General features: G+C 40.2%; 1 protein-coding gene across 5 annotated transcripts in view; it reads left to right on the forward strand.

Moving 5' to 3' along the window:
* The window catches only part of Mtmr2 (myotubularin related protein 2), a 57,807-nt gene that overhangs the window by 19,295 nt on the left and 19,245 nt on the right, over positions 1 to 19,267 (forward strand). For 3 of the 5 annotated variants that reach the window (XM_021173112.1, XM_021173113.2, XM_029481116.1), the window contains 2 exons: positions 11,553 to 11,658; positions 17,082 to 17,157. In XM_021173112.1, the coding sequence (XP_021028771.1) occupies positions 11,553 to 11,658; positions 17,082 to 17,157 (182 nt within the window). Of the gene's footprint in view, positions 1 to 11,552; positions 11,659 to 13,803; positions 13,909 to 17,081; positions 17,158 to 19,267 lie in introns of all 5 variants that reach the window. The other 2 variants (XM_029481118.1, XM_029481117.1) reach the window with 1 other exon arrangement.

Raw genomic sequence — 19,267 nt, forward strand, 5'->3', positions numbered from 1 at the left:
TATGGATCCTTCTTTTGTTGTAAGTAGTCCAAACTCTTTCCGGATGGCAGCAAGTGATAGGAGGATGTGACTGGCTTATTTGGGGTCTGTATAGATGGTTAGGGGTTGTCCTCATGCAAATTGCAGTGCACTGGTGAGAGCTATTAGTTCAGCCTGTTGATTAGTGGTGTGTGCAGGGAGGGTTTGTGCCTCAACCACCTGTATCGAACATTATGACATAGCCTGCATTTTGGGCCCCCTTATGTATGTGTACCAGGTATAGATGGCCTGAAGCAAATGTGCCCTCTTGTATGTGGGAGGGATGAGGCAGTAGTTCCTCTAGGTTTTCAATGCAAGAATGAGATGGGAGTGGTCTGTGTTTGGTTGGGGAAGAAGATTTGAGATGTCGAGGGGTGGGCGTGATTGAAAAATCAAGTGTAGTATCTTCTACTAGCACCTGGAGGGAAAGAATCCAGATGGGAGGTAGAGTTTGTAAGTTTTTTATGTCAAGAGGTGGGACAGGTTGTGAGAGGAAATGGTAGTGAGGTGACTAAAAGTTACTTTCTTTGATTAACAAATGTGGCGCTCAGCAGCTTGTAAAGCAACTATGAAGGCTGCGCATCTCTGAGTGACAAGGTCTAATTTTTTTGACAGATATACCACGGGTGCCAAGGAAGGTCCCAGTTGGTGGCCTAGGATCCCAGGTGCATATCCCTCATGTTTTTGTTACATAGAGGGAGAAGGGATGGGTTAGGTCCGAGAGTTCTAGGCCTGGGACCTCGATGAAGGCCTGGGGAGCTTCTGATGGGCTTGGGAATGGGTGAGAAAGGGTTCATGTGAGTGGGCAGAGGGAGGGTGTTCAGGAGTATAGGAAGCTAGGGGTTCCTAGGAATGATAGCATCCCCTTTTTGGTAGAGAGGACTGCATGGGGCTGCTTTAGGTGTTTTCTATCCAGGATAATGGTTAGTCCCAAGTAGGTGACCTGAAGGGTGGACAGTTGAACCTTAGAGAGACTCCATTAGCCCCAACTGGACAGGAAGTCTTTTAGAAGAGCAGAGGTGTCAGTTTAGCTAATTTGTAGGGAGGGATTGCAGAGGAGAAGGTCATTTACATACTGTATAATTTTAGATTTGGAGAGAGAGAGAGAGAAAGGAGATCCCCGGCCACAGCCTGGTCAAATGGGTGTGGGCTATCCTGGAACCCCTGGGGTAGGGCAGTCCAGGTGCCTTAGGTAGAGAGGGGAGTGTTACGGTGAGTCCAGGTGGGGGAATAACAAAGAAAGCACTCTTGAGGTTCAGGCTGAGACATGGGAGGTTCCTGAGTGGACAGGAGTGTGTTGTGTAAGGGTTAGCTAGGACAGGACAGAGCGAGCCACTGCAGAATGGACGAACTGGGTGTCTTGAATCAGGCTGTAGGCCCCATTGGGATTTTTAGCTGCAAGTATGGAGGTGCTAAAGGGGTAAAGTAGTTTGTAAATTAATTGATTGATGCTTATTCTCAGCTAGCTTACAAATGAATGAGACTCTTATTTGGTTTTGGCAATTACTGGGGGATAGCCCATAGTAAGCTTTTCTAGTGGCTGGACTGGCTATGGACCCTAAATACTTGCTATGTGAATCTTTCTGGGTAATTTCTGCTCTAGCAGTCTGATGCCCCAGGGAAGCATTTTACTCAACCATGTGCTACTGTTCCATCACTTCTAATGGAGGCCTCCTGTTCTCATTGTCTTCTCCTCTTCTGCTTTCTCTCCCTCTCCCTCCCCTCCTCTTCCCAAGGAAATGTGTTGGAACCAGTAGGTTGGGTGGCTAGGAGGAGGAAAAGGGCTTCTGTCTGGCTTGGGGTCAGCCAAGGGGTGGGAGGATTCAAAGGAAATAGAGGCTCCCACTTTGGCTAGAAGATCCCTTCCCAATAAGGGAATGGAACAGGTTGGCACCACCAGTAAAGAATGGGATGAGAGGAACACCTCTGAAAATGCAGTTGAGAGGTGGGATCTGATGAGGTGGAAAGGTTGCTTCCCTGCCCTCCTGACAATAGGGAAATGAGGAGGAGAGGTGGGTCCCCAAAACTCCCATCAGGCAGAGTAAGTGGCTCTGGTGTTCTGGAGGAAGGAGGTGGCTTACCATAATGCCTACCCAGAGCTCCCTGTTAGAGATGACAGTGGTCAGGCCATGTGAGCCCAGACCCCTTCAGTTGTCCATGGCTAGGTCTAAAAGGAGGGTTAGAGGGTGATATGAGTCTGATGTCTCTGTTCTATGAGGGACTCGGGGGGCAAGTCAACAGCCCATTGACTCTTGAAGGCACTTGGACATGGCCAGGGTAGTCTGTGGAGGTTAGGGCAGGCCCAGGCCCTGTGACCCTCCTGAATACATTTGAAACGGAGACCTGGTGGTCTTAGGAGGCAAGGGAGCCTGAGAAGTAGCTGAAGCTGGTTGAATGGCCTTGGTCAGCATTTGTTAATTTTATTTATGGCCCTTATGGGTCCTGTCTCTAAGTACTTAAGCTTGGCCCTAATATTGGGGCAACTCTGAGAACAGAAATAGGTCATGAGGAGTTGTTTGTCCTCTGGGTTTTCAGGATCTAGATTGGTGTACTGTAAGCAGGCCTTTGTGAGGCATTCTAGAAATTGAGATGGATTGATGTTTGTCCTGGATGATGTATTGGAGACTGGCCAGGAGGCAAGTTGTAAACTGATCTCTAGCTAGAATGCCCCCATTGGGGGTATTGCAGTCCCCTGGGGGTCCCTGTCAGACTGCCTCATTGGGAAGTTGATTGTTAGTCATAGAAAGTGAGACTGTAGGGTTTGGTGATAAATTGGAATTCTTTAATGAAAGTAGATGACTTAGAGGTATAAAACCCAGGTTTTGTTTGTTTTAGTTTTTGCTTTTTGTTTTTGTTGTTTTTATTTTTTTATTTTTTCTATTTAAAAGAGTTCACTTAATGAACAGGAGACATGTACCTTGACCAGGCCATCCTCTTGCAACCTCTTGCAAAGTGAGAACTGAGGTGGAGTTAAGGGGATCGGAGTGAGTAGTGGGGCCGGGGGTATAGCAGACGGTGGGGTGAAAGTGGGCGTCAGAGTGGGTGCTTGGAGTAGCCTGTTGCTGAGGGAGCCAGAAAAGAAGCAGTTGTGGGTTGAGACTAGCAGGGGGTCAGGGGGCTCTTGGCAGAGTCAAGAATAATGGAAGTTCCTCTTATTCAGACTTCGTAGCTAGAAGAAGCTGAGTAGGGAAACAGGAACAGGAATAACAGAGGGAAGGCTTGGAGCAAAGATAAGAGAAAGCTTAGATATAGACTCTCCCTCTGTTTCCCAGATTGCTGGAAGTATCTATAGAGGTTCCTATTAATGTCCGCATCTAGGTTGCTGTTGGGCAGCCATTTTGATTGTTTATCTAAGGGGTATTGAGATATATTCCACCGCAAAGGCATATACGTTTAGAGGCCTTTAAGTTGGGTGCTAGGTGAAGCAGTCAGTAGTTCTCCAGAAGGCATGCGATTGTCACCTCACAGTTCAAGGGCCAGGGCTAAAAGCTGGAGACACAAGTAGCAGGAACCAGGACTTTCAAATGAAGCCAGAAAGCAAGAAAGCAAGAAAGAAAGAAAGAAACAAAAAGAAAGAAAGAAAGGAAGAAAAAGAAGGAAGGAAGGAAGGAAGGAAGGAAGGAAAGGAAGGAAGGAAGGAAGGAAGGAAGGAAGAAAGAAAGAAAGAAAGAAAGAAAGAAAGAAAGAAAGAAAGAAAGAAAGGAGCAAACAAGCAAGCTACTAGCTAGCTTGCTCAAAAGTGAAATGGTCATAGGTGAGTATCTGTGAAGAGCTTCAATAGTATTCTTAAAGACCATGGCTGGGGGTACCTCTGCCTCCAAGAATACCAGGGAGGTGCCAGAAACTCAACAGTTACTCCCTCGGATCCAGAGAAGTGTTCACATGGATTGGAGGGAAAACTTGCTATTTGCCAGTGTTGGATTGGGTGCCTAGCATTAGGTGAAACAGAAATTGAGTCTGTTGTAGGAGGATTGGGGACAAGGGATAGGGTCCTGGTGTGACTCCATGATTGGGGAGTGTACAGACACCAGGATATCCTACCGAGTCATGACACCAGTGTTACGATTTAGTGGCCAAGTAATTTGGGTCTAGGCTAGGGCATGCTGCAAATACCACACCATGCAACAGATCTCATGCAGGAGATTTATTACTGGGGGAGTGGGGCAAAATGCAGAGACTGCCTCTGAGCAAGGGTGGAAGGGGAGAGAGAGCAGGAGGAGAAGGTACTGGCTTTTAATAAGGGGTATAGCACATGTGCATAGGGATAATATGCACCTAATGACAGCAGTGGAATTGTGTTGTATCTTGGAAACTGATGATGATGTGGCCTGCTGTTTCTAGGTTACTGAAGGTGGGCTTGGGGGTGAGGTTTTCCAACAGCCTCTAAGGGGGTTGATTTCAGTCTCCCAGTTCTTTGATCCTTATTTTTTCACTTATGGATTTATCCAACAAGGATTTTGCAAGTATCTTATCTATGCCAGCTGCATGTGAGATTTTAGGGACATGTTGGATAGGAAAGGGGAAGTGAGCAGGAAGAGGAGAGCAGTGGATAAGGGAGAATGGACACTGGTGTATTAGGCTGAAGACTAGCCAAAAGGCAAGTAAGAAAGCAAGGTTATTGGAATGAAGAACATCTGTGCTGAGAAATTGAGTCCTTCAGGTTAAAGATTACAGAAGCAGCATTGCTCCAGAACTGATAATGTTCATGTTGATAAAGCAGAAATGTGGATAAGGAATGTATCCTGGTGGACAGTAAAATTGCCACAATTTTAGACAGCACTTTTGGAGTAGAAAGAAATAGGAATAGGCCAGGTGACCAGGAAAATCCCTTTTTGAGAAAGGTATGGTTAATTAACAAGGAAGGATTATAACCAGTTGTATAAAAGGCCACTTATATCAGAAGTTTTCTATATGTGAAGACAGAAAAGTATACTATAATAGAAACATAAGAACTGAGCTAGAAAATGCTGGTTGTAGTTATTAGTTGTGGAAAAAATGAAAAAGCTGCCCTAATTCAAAGGGATTCAAGATAGTAGATTCTTGGGAGGTGTCAGCTGAGGCAAAGTGGGAGTTTGGAGAATTCTGCTGAAGATGCCAGGACAGTATTCTCTGTGGAATAAAAATCACAGCAGAAATGTTTGAGGGGAGTTGTTGATGGATGCCCTGAGCAGGGGAAGTGGGTGGGAGAAGCTGAGTAACTTAGAGTTGATAACAAGTAGAAGGGGGCAAGGATAGCAGGGGGAACGGATTTTGGCTAGTGAAGTGTGTGTGCCTAGGAAACCTGTGGGCCAGAGTGGTGTTGGTTGATGAATGATGTTATCAGGCTGCATAATTTGCTGAGATCTAGTGCCTTGCCAATTACAAGGTTCTTACTGTCTGGCAGCCTAAGATTCAAAGGGGAGGGGGACGTGCAGCTCAAACTCTGCAGTATTCTGAGGAAAGTAAGTGCAGCTACAGACTGTGGAGACATAAGATGGAGACTTCAGTTCTAGCTGGAAGGCTTTCACTGAGGCTGATAGCAAAGTTAGTTAATGGACTGAGCTAAAATAGCCTGTGTGGGATGGCATGAGATTTGGGCTTGTGGAACAATTGGCAAAACAGATCTTGACATGAAGATAAGTAATGGAGAAATGGGAGGAGGAGACGGTAGAAATTAGATGTGTTGTAATAGTAGCCATGGCGGCCAGAACATCCATCATACGCAGTTATGTGAGAAGGGAAAAAGAGCTGTGCTTCTGTTGTGTGGCCCCTTAGTCTGAGAAGCTCACAAAAGGCAGCATTTGCTATGGACAGTGGCTTTCGGCAGTCCTGCCAGTGTGTGTCTCTGACATAATCACAGTGACAGTGCTGTAACACATGCACACCCTGGTGTCCTTCGCTTTCACCATTTGTCTTAAAAGAGAACTTAAAGGCTCACCAGCACATTCTTTTGTTTTGTTTTGTTTTTTGAGACAGGGTTTTTCCTCTCCCTCTCCCTCTCCCTCTCCCTCTCCCTCTCCCTCTCCCATCAGAGGTAATTGGGAAGCAATGCTTGCATAACATCGAAACAAGAGATTCTTGGAATAAGCATTACAATACCATTTCTGGATTGCAACCAGATACAGAGCCATAGAAATCATCATTTGAATAATAAAAGAATAATCTTTTCACAGTGCACAATGACATCATGACAACATTTTCCCCTTTTAGTCTAATAAAATACTTTTTTTCCTAATAACAAACTACATACAATAATAATAATTATGAAAACTATCAGGTAAGATTACATTCACAATGTCCAGTCCATATGTATTTGGTATCCTTGAGAAAGTATTCTAGTATCTATCCTATTTTAGTAGAGTTTTTTACCTAAATAAATTTCTGTTACAATTTGCTCTATCAACCTAAAACATTTTCTTAGATTTAAAAAAATAAAATCTAAACAAGTTAAGCTTAATTGTGAGATTATAACTATCTAATCTTCAGCCTCATCAGAGACTTGAGAAGGAATAAATATTACCTGAGTATGTAAGAAGTGCAGAGTAAGCAGCTTCCAAACTATAGAAATGACAGAGAAAATTGATTGACTGGACAGTTCCTCAAGATTTCTCTGTGTGGACAGAGCATCCACTTCCTCCTTCCAGCCCAGGTATCTGACAGACTTTTTCTGGAGCAGGAATTATGAAGGACTGCTTACATTGTCTTGGCAAAGCTCAGTTGCATCTTGTTTGTCCATTTTGTACAGTTGAAGCAAGGAGAGTTTTTTCCCTGGTGGCTAGCTTGCCACTTTTGAAACAAACTTTATTATGGAGGTTCTTCAACGTGCATCATCTTCTTTGAAATAGAGTTGGAGTTGCTGCCAAGAGCAGACCTGTCTCATTTTCATAAAAGCCTTTTAATGATTAAACATCTTTAAATGCCATATTCTTCAGATCTCTAGGTATTTTGAAAACCGTCTGACATCTATAGTACATCTGAATAGGCAAACATTGCTTGATTCTAGCTATTTACTATCTGTTCAACCTAGGAAGCAGATTTCTATGATTAACTAAACTACTATCTAACATGACCACAAGTTTGATTGATTTACTATTAACTTGCATTTCTTGCATAACTTGCATTCCTAAACAGTTTGTAATAGCAGTTTTCAAGGACTCGAATTTTACATTACATTTTAAAATGAATTGCATAGGTACAATACCTTAGTATGTTGTAGCAAACAAAATATGGTCCTAATATGTATCAATATACAAAGCTCTATACCAGTGTAACCAAATATAACTGTAATTTGTGTCAGCATACAAAAATCTATGTCAGTGTAAGATGCTTGTCTTGACAGTCTTTGGTATAAAAGTAGATTCAATAACCTACCCTTTTGTCTTATTATTTGTATATTCCCCCTTTTCTTTCATCCCTTCTCCCCCCTTTCTTCCCCAACACTAGATGGGAGAGAAAGGATAGAGGGAAGAAAAAGAAAAAAAAAATCCCTGAATCCTTCTTCATTTTGTTTCCTCCCTAAGACTATTAACAACTTGTATCCAACTCCTTTAAATGGTGACATTCATCATCTATTTAACGACCAAAACAACATCCACCTCACCTTTTGGGAGTGGAGGCATCATTCTTTAAAAATTGTTTTCTGGTGATTTGGGGCATTATTTTCATTTTGATGCCACCCCCAAAAAAATTGAAATGTAGGTCAGTCTTAAGGAAGCTATAGCTGTAGCATTTGTTGTCAGCCCTGCTTGTTGAGAAAGTTCAGGGTTTAACTCAAGTCTTGACTGGAACAGTCTGTAATGTTGGATGATCTAACAAGTCATGTAGAAGTTGTTCTGGATGCAGATTTTTGAGGAAATATTATTGAAGCAGTCTGAGATAGGATGAAGCAGGATGCTGGAATATATGTCTCAGTATCCTAACATCCTCAAGGTGAATCTTTTCAGGGCTGCTATTTTGGTTATTTATCTCTGTGAGCACAACCTTGACAGGTAATATACATTTCTGCATTAACATATGGATGGAATGTGCAATGTGTACAGTTCAGCCAAAGAGGATTCTGTGCTTTCTGTCTGAGCAGGTTAGGCATCTGTGTTTCTTTATAAGTTAGTTTGGACTCTATAACAAAGGATGGCATGTAATAATAAGTCATGAGGACTCTATAGCCAACAAGATTTATTGGCTAGGCATAGCTGAAGTCCTTTCTGGAGACATTTTTATGTTTCAGCCAGTCTCAGAACTGTTCCCATGCAGAGGGATCAGTAATACAAGTTACTTGCTTTGTTGGTCTTTCTGACTTCTTTCTTCCTGTCTGTAGCCAAGATCTTCAGAAGTCTTCCCCTGTCAAATCTGATTTTTATCACTTTGAAAGGAATCTGTAGCTTTTTTTTCTTGTAGAAATAAACACAAAACCTTTTCCCCAGTACAATTCATTACCTGCCTTCCATTCTGAGGTTAGGACATCCCTTAATATAAACAGGAAGATTTACTTTATCAGGTTTTCCATAATCCAGTGTCTTAGCAGCTGTTATTTTTTGTTCACTCACATTCAAAAAAATTTTAAGTATGTAAAGCACTATGTAATCTATCTCTGTGGGGTTTTGTTACTCATTTTTGTTTGTTAGGCATCTCTTTTAAAGTATAATTAGAGCTGGGCGGTGGTGGCACACACCTTTAATCCCAGCACTTGGGAGGCAGAGGCAATCGGATTTCTGAGTTTGAGGCCAGCCTGGTCTACAGAGTGAGTTCCAGGACAGCCAGGACTACACAGAGAAACAAAAACAAAAAACAAAAACAGAAAACAAAGTATAATTGGATCTCTCCATAGCTGCTTGTCCAGTCAGATTGTGTGGTATCTGTGATATGCTTTATATTATAATATGTAAAAAATTGTTTCAAGCTGAGCAGTGGTGGCGCACGCCTTTAATCCCAGCACTTGGGAGGCAGAGGCAGGCGGGTTTCTGAGTTCGAGGCTAGCCTGGTCTACAGAGTGAGTTCCAGGACAGCCAGGGCTATACAGAGAAACTCTGTCTCGAAAAAAAAAAAAAAAATTGTTTCATTTTACTGGAGACATATGCTGGAACATTATCAGTCTTAATTTGTATAGGCATTCCCATAATTGCCACAACTTCTAATAAGTGTGTAATTACTGAATCAGGTTTTTCAGAATTTAAAGCAGTTGCCCATTGAAGTCCTGAATATGTATCTTTGGCATGGTGTACATATTTTAATTTTCCAAACTATGCAAAAATGAGACACATCCATTTGCCAAAACCCTTGGGTACCTTTTGGGTTACTCTGTCAGGTAATAGAGTTTTTTTCTTATTATTTCCTTGGCTTGTTGTCAGGTGATAGAAAAGTCCTTTTTAACCCTTTGCTGTTAAGATGGCGTTTCTCATGGAATTGTGAAGCCTCCAGCAACTACTAACAGTTGATCCATTTCACTATGGTTCTGTGCGAGAGGGCCTGGTCTACCCATATGGGATCGGATCTGTGTGATATACAGCAGATAGTTTCTGTTTCTTGTAACTTATAGTTGACTAAGTAGTGAAGTGAATTCGCAATCATCCTGAATAAGTTCAGCAGTTTCTGTATGCAAAACAACTTTCTGCATATTGTGAGTCAGTTAATATTCTGCACAATCTAATAATACCATAAGAACTCATATGACTCTGATTTTTGAACTGAATCGTAAAGTTTCTGAGCCATTTTACTTGCTTTTGTTCTGACCTATAGCCTGCTTTTCCCGATTTATTTGCATCAGTATAAAATGCAGAAATTGGAATCCCTTTATTTTATCAGGGGCCAAGTAGTTCTTTATATAAATAGAAGTTGCTTGCATTTTGGGTATTTGTTGTTAATTTCTCCCCTGAAGATTACTTCAGACTCTTTGCCAGCATTCATTTTCTGCCCATAATGAAGTTATCTCAGCATTAGTAAAAGATTCCACAATTATAATTGTCCAAATTTCATTTTTCCTTTCAGAATCAATCCAGAAACCTTTTCTATATAGGTTTTTAAATTTTTATTCTGTTTGGTACTAAAAATATTAAGATATAATCTCTCTGTGTAAAGATTCCTGTGGGAGAATGAGTAGAAAGCAAAATTACCAAGATACAGGACATCTTTGGATTAAGATGATCGATATGTTCATCTTGTAATTTCTTATCAAAGTCAATTCTTTTTTAGCTTCAGCTGATAATTTTCTTGGACTATTTAGGTTTTATCACCTTGTAAGGTTTTTAGCTCTTGAGTAGTTAATCTATTTGTGGACCTTAGCCAATTAATGTCTCCCAACAACTTTTGAAAATCACTAAGAGTTCTTAATTGGACTTTTCCAACTTGTATCTTCTATGGTCAGATCTTTTATAGACTTATTTTACATCTTAGGTAATTAGTAGAATCTCCTCTTTGTATTCTTTTAAGGAGCAATTTGTAATCCCTAGCAAGTCAAAATTCTCTTTATTTCATTAAACATTTTTCAAAGGTATTTATGTATGAATCAGCCAGTAAGATATCATGCATATGGTAAATTATGGATTGAGGAAACTACTTACAAATTATTTCTAATGGCTATTGCACCAAATATTGTCATAAGGTATTCAATATTTCTTGTGAAATATTGGCTCTCCAATGGTACCTTTTGGTTGGCATAGAGTGGTTAAATGTGGGCACTATGAAAGCATATCTTTATCTTGTTCCTGTGAAGAAATTGTGAAAAGGCAGTCTTTTAAATCGATCTCTATGATAGGCCATTCCTTGGGTAACAAGGAAGGCCATGAGATTCCAAGCTGGAATGATTTTGCTGATTACTTTTAGATTCATCAACATTCTCCATTTGATAGATTTGTTTTTAATGGCAAATACAGGAACGTTCCAAGGGCTGGTGGTCTCTGCTATGTGTTGACCCTTCAGTTGCTCTTGGACTACCTGTTCCAATGCCTGGAATTTTTCATTTGTCATAGGCCTTTGCTCTACCCAAACTGGTTGGTCAACCAACCATCTTAGTGGTAAGGTTGTTGGTGGATTTTCAGCAGTGGCTCCCCCAAATAAAGTTGGAGAGGTTGCCTCTGCTGTGTCTGGTTTATGGACTATTTGGACAGTCTCAGACTGTTCTTGATAACATTTTATGATACATTAATCAGGAACATCTTTTATTTTATGGTTTGTCTCTCAAGTTGGAGGAATGCTAATCCATTGCTCTAACAGATCTCTCTCTTCTTCATAAATTCATGGCTGCATCAGCCACAAATGACCTTAATTTTTCTATTTGACCTATTTGCTGAGCCATCTCACCAGCCCCTCTCCATGGATGTCCTTTAGATGAACAAATAAATAAATGCATGGATAAAAGGAAGAAGCTCATCCAAATTATGTTTTTGACTCTTAAAAAACAGAATCTTCATTTTTTTTTCTGTCTTTCTAGAAGTCATTGAAGAGGCAACCCAGAATCTGCTGACAATGCAAGTTGCCAAAACTATTGGAGTTATAAATCAAACACTTAAAATTGTTCTGCAAAGCTTCATTTTCCAAACATACTGTGTTTTTATCTTTTGTAGTGCTTCCACTTCTCATTCAGAGAACTCGGTGCATACCAAATCAGCTTCTGCTATATCATCAGATTCTATTTCAACTTCTACAGACAACTTTTCTCCTGATTTGAGGGTATGTATATTGCCTGAACATACTTAGGATATCTGTACTGTTCAGTATCTTCCTAGCACTATCAGTAGAACCTATAGTAATGAAGTAGGTGATAACAGAAAATCCTCAAAGCTCACACTCATTTTTTTTATTTTCATTGCTTTTATTATCATAGTTACTTTTATAATTGGTTAACAATCATCCTTTAGTTAAATTATTCATTAAGTGATTAATCACAATTAATATATACAGGATTATCCATAACAAATATTTTGAGCCAAAAGATACACCCTTTTGATATCATCATTATATACACTATTTACCTTTTTTTTCATATTTTTTATTGGGTATTTATTTCATTTACATTTCCAATGCTATCCCAAAAGTCCCCCACATGCTCCCCCACCCACTCCCCTACCCACCCACTCCCACTTCTTGGCCCTGGCGTTCCCCTGTACTGAGGCATATAAAGTTTGCATGATCAATGGGCCTCTCTTTCCACTGATGGCCGACTAGGCCATCTTCTCATTCATATGCAGCTAGAGACACGAGCTCCGGTGGGGGGAGTGTATTGGTTAGTTCATATTGTTGTTCCACCTATAGGATTGCAGATCCCTTCAGCTCCTTGAGTACTTTCCCTAGCTCTTCCATTGGGGGCCCTGTGATCCATCCAATAGCTGACTGTGAGCATCCACTTCTGTGTTTGCCAGGCCCCAGCATAGTCTCACAAGAGACAGCCATATCTGGGTCCTTTTATCAAAATCTTGCTAGTGTATGCAATGGTGTCAGCATTTGGGAGCTGATTATGGGATGTCAGTTTCTAGATGGTCCATCTTTTCGTCTCAGCTCCAAACTTTGTCTCTGTAACTCCGTCCATGGGTGTTTTGTTCCCAATTCTAAAAAGGGGCAAAGTGTCCACACTTTGGTCTTTGTTCTTCTTGAGTTTTATGCGTTTAGCAAATTGTATCTTATATCTTGGGTATTCTAAATTTCTGGGCTAATATCCACTTATCTGTAAGTACATATTGTGCGAGTTCTTTTGTGATCACCCAATCACACTCATTTCTTGTGATGGTCTGTATATGCTTGTCCCAGGGAATGGCACTATTAGAAGGTGTGGCTCTATTGGTATAGGTGTGTCACTGTGGGCATGGGCTTTTAGACCCTCATCCTAAGATGCCTGGAAGCCAGTAGTCTTCCACTAGCAGCCTTCAGATGAAGATGTAGAATTCTCAGCTCTGCCTGCACCATGCTTGCTTGGGTGCTGCCATGCATCCACCTTGATGATAATGAACTGCACCTCTGAACCTGTAAGCCAGCCTCAATTATTCTTATAGCAGTTGCCTTGGTCACGGTGTCTTTCACAGCAGTACAACTCTAACTAAGACACTATTCTAGATAAGGCCAGTAAATTTGAATGTTTATTTACTATTTTAAAAGGTGAATGATTTCATTCCTTAAGTTAGTACTTTTAAATATTTTGTCCAAGATAATATTTCTTTTATGATATGGTTTTCCTGATTAATTCTGTAGTAACAGGGAATAATAGCTAACATTCATTGAAAATGCATTATAGCCAACCATTACTCCAAGTGCTGCACTTAAATGATCTCTTAGAAGACTTGTAGCTTTTTCAATTCCACATAATGTCTCAGATTAGTATGTCCATAGTCTCATAGCTAATATTGTACTGTACTTTACTGTATTGCTGTATTACTGTATTAGTCAGAGTTCTCTAAATGAACAGAATTGATAGGATGAAAATGTATGTATAAAGGGATTTATGAGAGTGTCTTACAGGCTATGATACTAGTAGTCCAATGCTGGCTACCTCCTGATGGAAAGGCAAAGAATCTGGTAGCTGTGCAATCTATAAGACTGAATGTCTTCAACAGTCCCTATCTGGTACTGGGATTCCAGAGAATTTGTAGAGAACTGCTGTCTTCAGTCTGTGTTAGAATCTTGAAAAAGTAGATTTTAACAACAGTGAAAGACTGTCTCATCATCAGAATAGATAAACTTGCCAGCAAGAGTGAGAACAAGCAGGCAAAAAGCAAAAGCTTCCTTCTTCCATGTCCTTTTATGTAGGCTGCCAGAGAAGGTGTGGCTCAGATAAAGGGTAGGTCTTCCCACTTTCAATGATCTAATCAAGAAAATCCCTCACAGGAGTGCCCAGCTGCTTGGGTTTTAGTTGATGCCAGACATAGTCAAGTTGACAGCCAAGATTAGCCATCACACCAGTGTTCTATCCTGTTGAATCCAATTCTATAGGTAAGTCACATAAGTGCTAGGTGATGGATCATCCCTACACATCTCAGTATCTTTAAAAGTATTCCACTTTTTGAATTTATGTCTGTCTTCTACAAAATTAACCACATGAGTGAAGCACTGTATATTTGTGGATTCATCTGCTTTTCTTCAACCACTTACCCATGAATGATGGAAAATGCATTATTTTATGATATTAATTCTACCCTTTCTTCAGAGTTTCTTTTTAAATAGTAGACATTCATTTTCAAGGTTCTGAAAGATGGGAAGACTAGGTTCAAGTGTTTGCAGCATATTCTTTCTGGTTTCATTTAGGCATTTATATTTATAGGAGAATATAAATATCTTCATTAATGAAGTGCTTTGTTGTTGAGAATTTTTGAGAATTATTGAGACTGTTATCTTTTTCATTTTAATAAATACATGAAGACAGTTTAGGAATCTATAAAGGTTTTAAAATACTTGTTGTTATCTTATGTGTAATATTGGGTTAAAGACATATCTCTGCTCCAGGGCTTATCTTCATAGTCTGTGTGTGTGCACTGTCCTATTCACAGTGTCTTCATGGTTAGCATTGGAAGAACACGAGCATTCAGGTGTTACTTGGTGCTAGTAACAGTGGGTGGAAGTCTTGCTGCTCTCCTTATGAATGCTAACAAATATGTGGCTCGTATCTATTTTTGTCTATTCTTGGGTTAAACTAAAGTAGGACATAAGCTTAATTTTAAACTGTTTTGGTCTGCTTGTAGTCAGCTCTTACTACTTAAAAACAGAGTTGGTTCAAAATGTAGGTTTTTTTAGTTAAAAACAAAATTTACCTCTACTGTCACCATCGCATAGCAGTTCTCAACCTTTGCGTTTACATCATGGGTCATAACAGTAGCAGAATTACAGTCATGAAGTAGCAGCAAAAGTAACTTTATCGTTGAGGTCACCACACTATGGAGAAGTGTATTAAAGGGCAACATTAGGAAGGTTGAGGACCACTGGCATAAACGCTTCTTTCATTGTATACCATATATGTCATAAATAATAAGTGACGGGCTCACAATTGCTCATAATGAGGCCAGAGTGTTCATCAATAACATCAAATGTTATTATTTATGATTCTTATTAGGTCAGCTTAATTTTAGATTAGTTTAAAGTTAAAGAAAAACTGTTTGACTGTTAGTAAAGAGTTCCCATATAGGTCATATATAGTGTCTTATGCTATTAGTCTACTCTAGTCTAGTTTGTGTGTATCTGCGTGTGTGTGTGTGTGTGTGTGTGTGTGTGTGTGAGAGAGAGAGAGAGAGAGAGAGAGAGAGAGAGAGAGAGAGAGATGTAGTGAACTAGTACTTATTCCCATTACTAAAGTCTGCCTTTGATTCATATCTGCATAGTTTAACTCAGTGTTCTCTGTGCTACAGGATCTTACCCAGAACATTTGACAGTAGTGTCAATAAGGCATTCCCAATACTGTGACAGTTCTAAGACTCTTGTTCCCAGTGATTCTCACTTTGATGAAGCTGACCTGATACTCTGTAAAATATATACCATTTTGCTTATTGTCAAACTGGGTTGCAGGTTGAGGAAGGACCTCAGAGATGAAGTCTCAGCCTTGTCAAGGTTATATTCTGTCACCATGGCTCTTCACCATAGAGTTCACCTTGACTACTTACTGGTTGAGGTGCTCAGTTTACTTAAGGTAGAATATTCTGTCTTGTTATATTTAATCTTGAGAAGAAGTTGTTCCTTACAGCCCATCCTTGAGAGCTGTGCCTGCTACCACTGTGAGAGCTGACCTGGGACAGAACATCTGCGCACATTCTTTGGTGTTATTAATGTGAGATGTTCTTCCCTGCCTTCCCTTGTACAGTTAGTTACTTTGCTATTTACTTCATAGTGGGCCTATGAATATTAATGTACACTTTAGGGTGACTGGTGCTCTCACTGTAGAAGCTCCCAGTGGGAAGATCTTGCATAAGTCTCACACCCTTGGTGATATTTGAATGTTCTTTACTCTATGCACTGTGAGATGCTCATCCAATACCTTGCCCTGGTCCTAACATTATAATTATTTTTTCCCAAAGGATCCTGTTTTCCTTTTTTCTCTTCTTTTTTGATTAATTCTTTGATGTATAAACAATGGATCTTGGTCATATTCTCTTACACACACACACCCTTCCACCCTGGTTTCTGTTAACTCACTGCCACAGCAAGTCATCCTTCACTTCATGTTCCCTTCCCTTATTCTCTCTGGCGGCTTTTCTTACACAGATAAGCACAGCTATGGTGAGTTGACCAGTGTAGTGACCATGTCATGTCATGTTCAGGAGAGCTTACCAGAGCATTCCTTTCCATTTTTCATCTCTTGCATTCCTCTTCCCACTCTTATGCAGTGTTCCCTGAGCCATGTGTGTGTGTGGGGGGGGGGGGCACATGACTGGCAGGGTGGGGTATAGGTACCCTTTAGGGCTAATGGCTCTATGTGACTAATTCTCAGCACTTTGACTACATTAGTCACTGAGCACACTGCATTTAGTAGCATCTCTGGCCAAGGGGGCAATCCTGGCACCTTTGTGCACACCACTATTTAGGAGGCATCTGACAGCATGACCTTGATTCTGTATCTGCTTATTGGAAAAGTGGAGCATGTTTCTGAGGGTAAGGATTTAACTTAATAGTCCTCTCTTTAGTAAGGTTATTTACTGCTGTCGCCTAAGAGTTCTCCAAATAGTAAATGCACACAGGATCTCGTGTTGCTGACTGTGAATGTGCTCTGCACTCGCGGCATGCTTCATTGGAAGCGCGGTGGGCTTTGCACTTTCCTACTATTATTGTGGGACCCAGGCTTTGGGACTAAGCAAGTTCACTGCCACTTGGACCTATTTTTCCTTACCTATGAAATGAGGATTAAAAACTTACTTTTTATTTATGCTGTTTTAGGGTTTGTTGTGAAAATATGCAGTTTTTTAGTGAATGCAAGATTTTATAATTCTTAGGCATTCAGGAAATACTTTAGAAAAATGGCAGTTTCAAGTTGTATGTGGCAATACTGAAGTTTCTATAATTTGATTTAAAGTTAGTGTAGTAAGATTATAATTTCAAATAAAAAATAGTCTAAAATGAAATTTGAATGAAACAAAAATAGCCTTTGAATAAAAAGTGTTTGTTTCTTGCATATCCCCATCCAGGTCCTGAGGGAGGCAAACAAGTTAGCAGAAATGGAGGAACCAGCCCTGCTTCCAGGAGAGAACATTAAAGATATGGGTCTGTAATATTTTTTGTCTGCACAGCTGTTCATTCTCCTGTAGTGTCCAGCCTGTGTTCTGCAAGCCGAGACCCAGAGCTGTTGGGAGTGTTCCTGTCTGGATGTTGGGAAATGTACAAATTCAATGTTATTCTCTTTAAATTGTTGCTGAAATCCGTGAAGAGCAGTTTTATTATTTGAATTACATCATTTAGCCACTGTGTTGGCTAGCTAAAAACATTAAACAAGTGATTTTTATTAAAGTACAGCATCTTATTTTCACTTTTTGTAACTTTCTTCCTTGAATAAGTTCAGGTTATTTTTTGATGAAGTCTTTGATGTTCATTGCAGAACAAGGACCAGTGTGTGTAAACAAGGTTAGCAGCCTAGTGCAGTCAGTAATCAGGAAAGCTGTACTTGGTGTTTTTGTTTTATTATGCTTGTTCACAAAACAAATATTGGTAGATTAAGGAGTAAAACATTGGGGGGTGAAGAAAGTGGTTTCTTAGCTAAATAAAGTAAGCGTCTTTCATACATTACCACTGTGGATGCTGTGATGGGAATAGTTGCCGTAACGATGCTTAGGGTAATACTGTAGGAAAGACACTCGCTTGCTTTGGTGGATGAGGAAACTATAGCATTGGGAGCTTTTTAGCTAATAAAACCACAGCTCAGCCCATAATGGTTTCTTTCTGCTATTCTAAGATCAGTGCCCTTGCCACTTCCATTACAGTGTGTAGACTTACAAATAATCTTCCATTGGCCACTTTCCTTCACTATCAGCATGCTCTGGGACTTCACCCACAACCCATGCTCTGGGACTAGGTTTCTTTATTGCTTATTCTTTCAATTGGTTATACCTCATTAGTCTGTTTACCCACCTATGGGTTCATGAGTACAAATGTGTGTTTCAACCTGAGCCTCCACCTTCCTGCTTGCAAACAAGTACCTCTGTCTCTGAACCAGGCCTAACTCTCCCATGCATCCTATTCCAAATGTTCTTAGCCTCAGATTCACTCTTTATCTTGCATTTTCACCTTCAGGGGTTCGCTACCTCTGCTTCTTTTCTTTTTTTAACTGTTCTCTTGCTTACAACACTTGGAGGTATTTGAGTATATTAATGAAAAGATACTAGGAAGGACTTGAAGTGGACACGGTTAATAATGATAAACCTCATGAGTGTTATGGCCATAGCATATACATGCCCATATACGCATACAAATAAATAAATGTAATAAGAAGCCCAAATGGTAGTAGAAGCATTCAATGAATGCTGTGGGAATTAGGGCCTGGTTTTCCCATACTTCAGTTACTCAACTTTAATGAAGGAGTCAGACACTAAGCAGACTATGCTCTGTTAGTGGGTTAGCTTTGCTAAGAGATAGCCTAATATTCATGTTTTTAGCCAGGAGAACTGGGTTTGTCTTATAATAATTATTGGTTCTGGAATGCTGAACAGTTCATTTTACTTTTCTGCACATTGATATTCTCATCTAAGTTATTAGCAAATATATTCATATATATATACATACATATACATATATACATACATAATATATCTGAGATACACACACACAAACACACACACACACATCTGATTGAGGCTGTTACACATACACAGGTAAAAAGTACTTCATAAAGTAAGTACTAGGTGACCAGTGTGGGCTGGTTCTGCCCTTTACTCTGTTCAAGGTGCTGCTAGTCAGTCTCTTTTTCTCCCTGGTGTGAGCCAGCTAAAAGTCTCTCTCTCTCTGCAGTGAGGGAGGGTATAGAACAAAGCAGAGACAGCTGTTGGTAGTGGTGATTGCTTGCGTCTTCTCTCCTTTTCTGGGAGTGGGCCAGCACAAGAAGGACATGCCATGGTGGCTGTAGGAGAAGAGTACCAGCTGCTTTTCCTGCAGAAGAAAATGGGGTCTGACATCATCCAGAACCATTTCAGTGACACTGATAAAACTTTATAAATTAAGCTACAAGAGCATAACAGAAACAAAATCTGTCTTTATATAGTGATGGGCTTCTTTAATTTCAGAAATTTCTAAATGAAACATGCATTGGAAATCGATTAAGAAAATGTACCTCACACTTCCTAGGGGATGTGGAGTTTAGAACAGCTGTTAAAAGATTGGTCTC

Source organism: Mus caroli, chromosome 9 (genome assembly GCF_900094665.2).
Source record: "Mus caroli chromosome 9, CAROLI_EIJ_v1.1, whole genome shotgun sequence".
Lineage (NCBI taxonomy): Eukaryota > Metazoa > Chordata > Mammalia > Rodentia > Muridae > Mus > Mus caroli.